Source organism: Dioscorea cayenensis, chromosome 26 (genome assembly GCF_009730915.1).
Source record: "Dioscorea cayenensis subsp. rotundata cultivar TDr96_F1 chromosome 26, TDr96_F1_v2_PseudoChromosome.rev07_lg8_w22 25.fasta, whole genome shotgun sequence".
NCBI lineage: Eukaryota > Viridiplantae > Streptophyta > Magnoliopsida > Dioscoreales > Dioscoreaceae > Dioscorea > Dioscorea cayenensis.
In genome coordinates this window covers 1,037,374-1,048,451 of record NC_052496.1, presented here as the reverse complement: position 1 = coordinate 1,048,451, position 11,078 = coordinate 1,037,374, and the positions used below count along the sequence as shown (strand labels likewise).

Sequence of the window (11,078 nt, the reverse complement as noted above, 5' to 3'; positions counted from 1 at the left end):
TTTGGTTGGGAAGTGCATGGCCGAAGTGGTGGAAGTTCGAAAATAGCACTTCGGCTGAAGTGGGGGATTCAGTTAGAAGTGAGTATTTCCATGTGTTTGGTTAAATGTGGAAGTGTGAAATCAGTAGCCACTTCCTGTGTTTGGATGGTGGAAGTGTGAGGCTGGAAAATGTAACTTCAGGAGTTCCCAGTGTTTGGTGGCTCCGAAGTAGAGTTCTGATCACCACTTCGGAAGGAGGTGAGATTACCCCCTTTCATTTGATTAATATAATTTATTTAACTTGATTATTTGATTATGTTAAAATCAAATTAGTTTTGTTAATTTTTTTTTAAAAAATATATTTCCAATGCTGTTTGCGTTAATATTATAATTTTAAAATTTATGAAATTAATATTAACATGAACGTTAATTATGGAATCAAAGTATTAACACAAATTACACAACCAACTAAAAATTGCCAAACAACATAATAACAATATACAAATTTTGGTTTTCCAAATAATTAAAGTTATTGACAAGAAAATGACATGTTAGACCAGAATTTAGTGGAGTTAGAAGATTGGTGTCTTGAAAACGTTGTCATATTGATCTAAGAATGCACAAACATCCATCAATCTTTTTACCATACTAACAAAAAAAGACATCAGATGTAACAAACTTTAAAATTTATTTACATTTTCAACCAATTGACTACAAACTGTGCTTCCAAAATTTTCAAATAGTCAATACAACTTGTTACATTGAAAAAAACATGAAAAAAATCAGTACAACTCCTCACATTGAAGAACTCACATTCATTGTTATACAGCTGACAGTGAAAAATATATTGACATGACCACAAACTTGAAGGATTGAATTCATGTACATGCGTTGATGGAAATCAGCAATTGCAACATCCAACAAATGCAACCTTCAACAAAAGCCTGCAAACAATGTATAAAATTTGAAGACCAGCTACACAGATAAACAAATAGATCCAATACCTGCAAATATCTGAGTCCTGAATATGGAAACATCCACAAATTTGAAGACCGGCTGCACAGATAACTCTTGCATGTCTCTTTCAACACTGAAGTAGCAGCATAATTGATCAAATTGGTTCAGGTCACAAGGGCGACAATGTAGCACTATCATCGGCATTGATCCCTTAATATATTTGCAACTTTTAGGAAATTTTCTCAAAACCAGTTTGATAAATTATAGAAAAGGATGTAGACAAGTGGACTGCAATGGTGGCATAGATGCCTCCTGATTGCCTCGCCTCACTTGTCACAATCCAAGAAAACACACACACACACACATACACAAACGTGGGCACACACTCACACAAAACCAAACACTGAAGAAAATATGATTGAAAAAAAAGATGGAAGTAGTATGTGTTCAGCCTGTACAAGCCACATTGGGGCACGATATGGCTGCAAAGAAAAGGCGTGGACCGCCTTTTATTTTGCCCCGCCAGTGCAACCCCAACTGCTTGTGGCTGCATAAAGGGTACTTGCCTTTGTGCATTGTCGCAACCCTTGTACTCATCATAACCACACCCACATCACCTGAAATAAGACACAAATAAAACCAAAATCAATAACAAAGATCATGTTAGAATCATGGTAAGACATAAACCACAACAAGCATATATACTAACCCTACTAGATCCACATACAGATAAACATAATAGTAGCTACATGAACAAAATATGCTGGAATTAGATGCATAAACATAATAGCAGTCAGGATGGAAATATGCTAATGCAGATAATGTGCAAACATATGTCAACATGATAAGATAAGCAGCAAACAAAAGATAGATGCATGGAGTGCACGGATGAAACAAACAACAAAAGGTAGATGTCTTGGTTCAGTTAAACTATCCAGCTGAGCTGAATATCGAACAGAAACAGTGAGGCATGTTCACTCCATCTGAGACAGGTATTTCTCGATCCAATCAACGCGCAACGCCATTTTCTTCGGCATAAATCCCCTGGCTTCATCTTCGCGCGCCCGAAGATAGTCAAAAACATCAACCAACACCTGCTCATCAAAACCCTCGACCTCCATGACCTTTGTATATAAAGTTTCAGTCCAATGGGTTGGGTTCTTGATTGCATCAGCCATCTCACCAACGACAACAAGTAGGTCACCCATCATGCTATTATTTTTCGGACCCCTATTTGAACGCTGTGATCTTGGGGTGGATGAAGTGGCAGGACTGTTAACAATAGGTGGAGCAGAATGAACATCGCAATCCTCATCGCTGCCATGGTCCATTGGGGGAGAGTCACCATTGTCAGGGTTGTCGTCCTCATGTTCCGAGGGTACCTCAAATTCAGAAAACATGGATGTCGCATAGTACCCTGTTGCATAATCATCACCGCAAATGATCCTCAAGTTTTCATAATTTTCAATTGGTTTGTTGATGAAGGCCCTTGCAGCAGGGTGTGCCTGTAATAAAACCAAATGAACAATTGATTGTTCACAACTACAAATATTTGAAATCGTCTAATTTCCTAATTGACAACACTACTTACCTCTGTGTATGTGAACGCTACAACAGGGTCGAGTGTGATAGTCTTGGTTGCATCATCCCACCCTGCACCACTCAAATCCTTTGCCTTTTTTATCTCGCCATAACGTGCTTTCAATGTCCTGTAGTGATTCTCCACGTTCTCGGCAGTGAAAGTTGTACCAAACCTAGCATTGACTTGTACGGCAGCAAAGGCAAACGCTGCTCGTTTGAAAGACTTATCACACTTGAGTCCCTTTCGAGCTTGCTCCACCAGGAGTGGAATCAGGAAATTATCATAGTCGGGTTTCCATCTCTTGTTAGGGGTCCCGCGCTTGCTTGCGGTTGACCTTGAAGAAACCCTGTCACTCGCGCGATCTGACCCCTCAATTGGAGTTGACATTCTATTAAGAAAAAAATCATAGCATGCTAAGCAACCATAATATTAGCATGAACATGCTGTCAGCACAAGATATAGCTAAGAATGGACCAAACATATACACACATACAGATCAACAAATACATTAACATAAAACCCCAAGGAAACAAGCATTCAAATAAATCCCGGGAAAAGAGATAGCTGATTAGGAAAACAAAACAAAACAAAATAGATGAGTAAAACTTAAGAACAAGTAAGCAAGGTAATTAAATTTCTACAAACAAAAATAAATAGACAACATTGTAACAAGTGGGGAATCCAACAAATAGGAAAAACAACAAAAGCAATTCAGATAGCGTAAACAAAAGCACGTTGCAAACAAAGCATAATAGACACAACAAAAAAAGAAGCACAACTTGGAAATTGGAAAGGAAACACATCATACATTGCATCTGAATCATATGACTGAAAGAAATCAACAACAAGGGTATCACACATAGCAATAACTCATGCAGAATATCACAAGCATTCGAGGTAAAAAGATTAAAGAAAAAAGCATTGATGGAAAAAGTCTAAAGAACATATTAGGGTCTAAAGAACATATTAGGGTCAGACGAAGCCATTGTAGCGATTCCACATGTCATTTGCAATGTTATCCCTCAACTCCACCCACTGCCTATTTTCCTCACGTTGTGCTCGTTGTGATCGGGTTTGTGACGCATTAATATATTCATCTTGCTGTGTGCTTCCTTCAAGCAATATCCTATCACTCGGGTCGACACCTGCAATATAGTTATGAATGATGCAACACCCAAGGACGAGCTTAACCTGAGTCCTGAAGGGGAAAAATGGGTGAGAGGTTAGAATCTTAAAACGGTTCTTCAATGTGCCGAAAGCACGCTCAACTCGGGAGCGTAACATTGAGTGCCGGAGATTGAACAATTCTTTCGGATTGGTTGGTGGCCTGCCACTATGTTCCTTTAGGTGATACCTAACGCCGCGGTACGGTGCTATGAAACCATTCATTGTTGTGTACCCAGCGTCTACCAAATAGTATTTTCCTACAATACAAGAAACGTTTAATAATTACTGATTTTAATCTGCAACAAACAAAATCAATACGTTATACCTTCTAACACCTTCAACCCCTCGGGATGTGGTCGTGCTAATACATCTTTTAACACAGTGAAGTCATTTGCTGAGCCTTCCCAACCCGCCAACACATAGGTGAACTGTAAGTCAGGGTTCACCACCGCGAGGACATTTTGTGTTGGACCCTTTCGGCCACGGAACCGTGGTATTTCATTAGAAGGGACAGAAGCATCAACATGTGTCCCGTCTAATAGACCCACACAATCCTACATGGAGGTGATAAAGTATAACAAAATTGACAAGCATGGTTTTTTTTAATCTCTGCTAGTAAAAATTTAATATATGATTAATTACTTACCTTAAAGAAAGGGTACCAATTTGGGTTCGTCTCTATTTCGTGATGGCAAGTACCACTTGGGGGGTGAACAAAATCATCACGGATGGCGCACACAGCTCGGAGGACATTGTTAAAATATCGGCTAATGGTTTCCCCAGATCGTAGGAACTCAACTCGCATTATCCTGTTCTTGGTGTTGTGGCCAACTATATGCAAGAAGATGGCTAATTGTTCCTCGACCGACACATGTCTACTGTCTACGAGGAGGTGCTTGTCACGGAAGATGGAAGAAAGATGTAAGAAAGGACCTACATCCATTCTAAGATAGCTTACGCAATAATCTTGCCCACCCCTAAGAATGCGTTCCATATGTCGTTTCCTAGTTAGGTCACGAAAAATTGATGGTTCTTTACTTCTGCCCGGCCTAGTAACATGCATTTCCTCTACTAGGTACACAATAATGACAATAACAGTTGTGAACGCAGCAGCCAATGGCCTCGTGCGCTCATTAACTGCCCAACTATCCATCTACATAATGGAGGAATGGAGTAAGACTAAATTTAGCAGATAATCTAATTCGGTCCACACATGTTAAGTATATAAACCAACTAGGATAATCATGTTCTGTCATTACCGGTCTATGACTTCTTAATGTTTTTATTAAGGAACACATCATTAGCGAGTAAACAATGGCATACAAGTACGATACATAACGATTATATTGACAGAACACTATGGCAGACAATGCGGCTGCGAAAAAAAGGTGACAAAAATATATGCCATAACATGATCATGCATTTAGTAGACCACTTAATAACTTCAAACTGAGAGAATATATAAGTCCACCTCTGCCATCACATGTTAGACAATACAACTGCTGGAAAAAGTTTAAGAATCTAACTTCTTAAAAAGGAACACATCATAAAGAAGTAGCATTGTCATGCAAGTATAGCCCATGAGAAGTACATTGATAGAACACTATGATAAACAATACATATGCCAAAGGTGAAAAAAAAATATATGGCATCACATGATATTGCAATTAATAGAACACTTTCATGAAAACTGCGACAATATAAATGTCTACTTCACAAAGTTGCAAAGTATATATCATCACATGATAGGCAATACAGATGCTAGAAATGAATCAACAATGACACTTCTTAAAAGGGAACACAACTTGCAAAAAACAATGTCCAAGATATGATATGTGCTTTTTTAAAGAAATAGTTAACAGGAAAAATGTTGAACAACTGACTGTGAAGCAGAATTACTAAATAAGACACTATCATATGAATTTGGTCCATATACACAATGAACAAATATCAAACTGCAAGCATGATAAGATGAAGAACACAAAAATCAAGAAAAACAAAAAATGAAAGTCTTCAAAATGGACTTGGAAACAATGAATTCAACATTAGACAAACTAAATCACATAATAGATGATTGTAAGGAATTCAAACCATAATACAATGGAAACTAGTTCAAGAAGAATTAAAGATGTGTTTTACTATGAAAAACAAAAACACGATGAATGAAAAGAAAAATCACAAAACATGGAAAAATACGAGTAACAATTACAGATCGAGGTAATTTGAAAGGCAAAAACACATGGAAAAACAAACAAGGATGGGTTAATGGGGAACCAACTCATACGAGAAAAGCACATGACAAGAAACAAAGATGGGAAAAAAAGGATGGGAAAAAAAGGATGGGTTAATATCAAAGCAAAACACAGGGAAAAAATTACAATAGCCCATACAAAAAAATTGGAAGGCAAATTGCCGAGCTTTATACAAACAAAAATATTCGGAAAAAAACAAACTAAAAAAACTTGGTTAACAAACATAACACCGGGAAAGAAACCTACAAAAATCGCTTTGACAAACTCAAAAGATCTACAATATCAAGAAAGATACTCACATCGAAGGGTAAAAACCAGTTTACACAGTGAGCAAAGGGCAAACCTCCGAAGACAAAGAACTGCGATAGATCTGGGAGGAAATTGTCGGGCGTGCACTAGATCCGTGATTGTAACAAAAAAACATAGTAGTTAGACTACAAGGATTGAACCAAAAACCGGAAACAAATTTATATAATCCCATTGCGCTCGAGAGAAGAGCTGAAGAACTAGGCAAAGAAGACAAGCAACGTCAATGACGTACGGGAGGGAAGGGGGGAAGTGAAGAGGAACGCGATTCTCGACGGCGGACTAGAAACCCTAACAAAAGATGTAGAACATCACGGGCTGGCGGCGATGAAAACGAAGGATCGCGAGAAGAGAAATGGGAAAGTGAACAGGCAATCAGGAAGTGGGGTAATCTTAAGGGTCATCACGTGTTACCACGTGCTGGAAGTGGGGAACCGAAGTGCCACTTCGGGATTTCTTGGCCCGAAGTCAGATGGCGAAGTAACCGAGTTCCGGACTTGTCACATCACCACTTCTGGGACCACTTCAAGTAACCAAACACACTCAAATGTCATCGAACTCGCCACTTCGCCCACTTCAGCCATGGGTTCAGCGAAACAAACGGGCCCTTACACTATTTTTTACCTACCCTTCTTGAAAAGCTTTCCTTTTTGTGGCTCATTTCTAATTCAAAGAAAAATTTACTAGTGTTTGGGACTAGATCATCTTAATATCTAAACAGAGATTAGGCCTACTCCAAAATGGCTCCCCTGACTGTCCCTAACATGATTGATTGATTGATTGACATACACCTTGATGGATGATTGCGTGATGATCAACCGGACATGAGAATGGATAGACATGTGCACCATCTTCTGGGAGCGTGAGCGTACCATGTACGTGTGTGCACACATAATGTAAAATAAATCACTCGTCAAAATAAATAAATTAATCAAAGTGAACATATTCCAAAGACTTGCAAACAGTAAAGAGAGAGTGAGAGACTGCAGCAGCAAAGGCAGGTGCATGGGAATTCTCATCACAGAAGCGTACACGGGGATGGGTAACGTCACAACATGAGCAGGTGGCATAAACACACATCTTCATGCATGCAGTCCAGGCCTTGGTGACAAACAAGTGAGAAGACACTGACATTTGAGTGATGATGATCATGATCAGAAAATGTAACTGCAAAAACATAAAGAGTGTGTGTGTATAGCATTCTTTCTGATGAGAGTCTCTGTTCCTGTGATTCTGTGAACAGATAAATATAAAATAGAACAGCAAAATGGATATGCAGGCCCCTCAACCCCAATCATTTAAGCCTGGGTTTAGTGGGTGGATTCGGTCCTCAGTTTTATCATTGATCTCCCGGGAGCCATTGGAACTAGATATCCAGCCATCTCTCTCATTGGTCACAAGGGCGGCGTGCTCTAACATGCAGTGCAGGCCTCTGTTCCAAGCTTCTTCATTCACTATTCGGTGACTTTATGCCTTCATTTGTTTGTATTAATTAATTGTTCTCGATCTTGCTGTCTGTTTAATCACTTCTGCCACTGTCATATATAGTTGTTTCATTCTCTAGAGTAATATTATTATATTTATTATTAATTGCTGTTGAGTTGTTAAATGACTAATAATGCTGCACCAACCATCAGATTTTCCCTGCAGATATTTTTTGCATGGCCTTTGGTGATTTTCTAACCAGGATAACATATATAATATGTACTCCAGATTCAAGAATGATATTGTGTTTGTATAAAACTATTAGTCTTCGAATTATGTGAAAAAACTGTATTTGATAATCTTGTCATGCTGCAGTAGAGAAATTTATCTTTTCAGGGTATTATTATATAACCTAATGGGTATAAATTTGAGTGAATAGCTCATCAATGTAATCATATATAAAAGGATGTGGAGAATTTACAAAATTCAGGAATTCAATAAACCTAGTTTTGTCAAACATGAATCAAGATGCTTTTTATTATCAAAAACCACATTAAATATTTGAAAATTTAAAATTTATTGGGGGCTCCTTGCTAAATACTCATAAATTGTTTGATAATATATACAAGAGTCTCAACCTTATAAAACAGGGCTGACAATGTCCATAATACAAAAATAATAATAATTTGGATAAAAATAAAACACTCATATGAATTTTTTTTTTTTATATAAATAGGGAAAAAATGGGGTTTTATTTAATTTAATATAAGTGGTTTATTCATTTTTTTTTTAAAAAAAAAAGTGTAAATATGGTTTTGGGTTTAAGGTCATAAAACTCATTTTTCATCATTTACTAATTTATGAAAATTATATTCTTTTTAAAATTGATAAATCTCATCTATTAAACTGGAAAGCCATAATAGATAAGGGATGAAAATACAATAAGGTATGCAACAAAAAGAAAAGAAAAGAAAAGAAATAAAAAAAAAAAAAATCTGATCAACAACTTGAGAACCACATGAGATGAAGAATAAATAAAAATAATAATAAAAAAAAAAAACATTACTAATCTCCTTTACCTATCGAAATTACTTAAGCCTCGTTGGCATTCCCTCGATTCAAGTGAAATTCCTATGAAGTTCAAAACTTCATTTGATTGTTGAGATAGTCTCCCTCACCTTGTCTTTTTTAGCATATGTAACTCCATTTACCCATGCAACAAGATGGAGGAAAGATGAGAGTGTGCAATGCAATTAAAAATGACACTATTTCTTTCCATCCAAATAATCTAGCAAATTGCTTGTATAAAAAGTTCCCAAGACCAATCAATCTTAGTACATTGGAGGTTTCCCAATTGAATCAAGCCTTCTTAATGGCAAAGTGGTGCTTGGGATCTTAAATAAGACAGTGAAATACATCCAAATCTTGGAGGCAAATTGACAAATTATCAGTGAATGATCTATTATTTCCTCTAGTTTGTGGCAAAGTATGCACGTATTTGTCAATATTCTGTTACGTCGATGTTTTATAATGTTTTCTAAAGTCATGATTTTGTTCTCTTGTTCTCTTGTGCGGCATATTCACTACCATATATGAAATAAGGCGGTATTTTTAAGCGGGTAAGGTTCATGCCATTCCACAAGAAATTCCATACATGTTTTTATCAATCTCTTTTGTCACCTATATTGGTAATTCAAAGATTGATATCCAATAAATGGTGATGGTCGAGAAGAATGAGTAAATTGGTGTCAATCGTCCCCATAAACATATATTAGAGTTTTCCAAAAGGTAAGATGATTTTTAATCGCTTAAGTGAGAGCATGTCAGTTTTAGCGTTGAGGTTTTCATTTTGAAATAGAAATGCCTAAATAAGTGCCAGGGAGTAGTTACACGGCTAAACTGGTAAAGGCATAAAGTCTTGCTAAAAGTCTGGCAGTGTTGCACATATTAAGGTGTATAGACTGTTTTTAAGAAAATTATTTGCAGTGCATCTTTTGCCTTCAAATAGAGTGTTGGTTTAAAATTTGATTAGAAGTGATTTTTTTTAAAAATCGTATTTCTCCCTCTTTCCCATCATTACCTTCCCCATGTTTTTACTTTTTAATAAACAATAATAATATTATTATTATGATTATTTTGAGGGTTAAAGCAATAACCACCCACTAGCTTATTAAATAAATAAATAAAATAAAATAACCACCCAGCAGGGTCTTAGTGAGAGCTCTCCAACGGCGATGACGAAAATGGCATTGACACCTAAAATATAGTGTTTGGAATTTATAAGGATCGTGTGTCTCAGCATGAGATGCATATTTTTATTGAAGATTATGGATTTAAAAATTCGATATAAAAATTGTATGACTTATAATAAACCACCCATTAATAATAATAATAAAAAAAAATCAAAAGTACATGTGATGTGGTACCTAACTTTAAATAAAGCCATAGACCCATTAACGTGCATTTATTCATGCATTAATAAATAAACATATTGCCTGTGGGCATAAATTGGATCTCAAACTCTGTCCGTGCTATGAAATTTGGATCTAATTTAGGCCATTATTTTAAAATTTATAAAATATCATTTAAACAACTTTATATATATTCTTAAATAGAAAATATCATTACAATCATGTATTTCTCATCCATCACCAACATTAATTATAAATCAACAAATTTCCTTGAAACATTAGTTTATCAGGATTATTATATTTATTTTCATAATATTTATTATTTTTTTAATAAGCAGATGATAAATGGTCCTATTTAAAGAAAATCATAAATAAATTCAGATAGATGTAGAGTTAACAATTAAAATCTTAACATATGTATGTGCATGATAAGTAAATAAAAATTAAAATATATAGAAAAATAAATAAATAAAAAGGAAAGTAAAAAATCATCAAATCGTAGTCGTCAATTCAGTGGGCCCATGCACCACGTCTGGGGATGCTTCCAAGCATTAACGGACGAGGATAAGTACCAGAGTCCACAGCTCAGCCGGTTCGCGTTTCGTACACCAATCATCTCAACCGTTACCCACATCCATCCAACGGCTCATATTTCCTTATACCACTTCCTTCTTATAGTGACGCACAAGGCAACACATGTCGAAATACCGCTCAGGAATATAAATAAAATAAAACAAAATAAATATTCCGCAATTAAAATAATTTAAAAAAGAAAAAGAAAAAATTACCTCAGTTCTTGACTCTCAGCGAAGGAACTCTCTGTCAATCGACTTATCTCTTTGCCACGTGTGTGGTCAAATGAATCAGTCTAAATAAAGGGGACCAAAAACAGACATAATTAATAAATTAATTATTGAAAGATTTTTTTTTATTTTTATTTTTATTAATGAAGGTAATTATATATAAATATAAATATTTTTGTGCCTTTCCCTTTGTATA

General features: G+C 36.0%; 2 protein-coding genes across 2 annotated transcripts; both read right to left on the bottom strand.

Moving 5' to 3' along the window:
* Positions 1-1,910: 1,910 nt before the first annotated feature.
* LOC120253219 lies at positions 1,911-2,905 on the bottom strand. The gene is made up of 2 exons (XM_039261545.1): positions 2,528-2,905; positions 1,911-2,441 (listed from the first exon to the last, which is right to left on the bottom strand). The coding sequence occupies exons 1-2, from the start codon at positions 2,903-2,905 to the stop codon at positions 1,911-1,913; spliced, it is 909 nt and encodes a 302-aa protein (XP_039117479.1).
* A 585-nt stretch (positions 2,906-3,490) lies between these two features.
* LOC120253218 (protein ALP1-like) lies at positions 3,491-4,838 on the bottom strand. Its single transcript, XM_039261544.1, has 3 exons — positions 4,332-4,838; positions 4,011-4,239; positions 3,491-3,942 (listed from the first exon to the last, which is right to left on the bottom strand). The coding sequence occupies exons 1-3, from the start codon at positions 4,836-4,838 to the stop codon at positions 3,491-3,493; spliced, it is 1,188 nt and encodes a 395-aa protein (XP_039117478.1).
* Between the last annotated feature and the right edge of the window lie 6,240 nt (positions 4,839-11,078).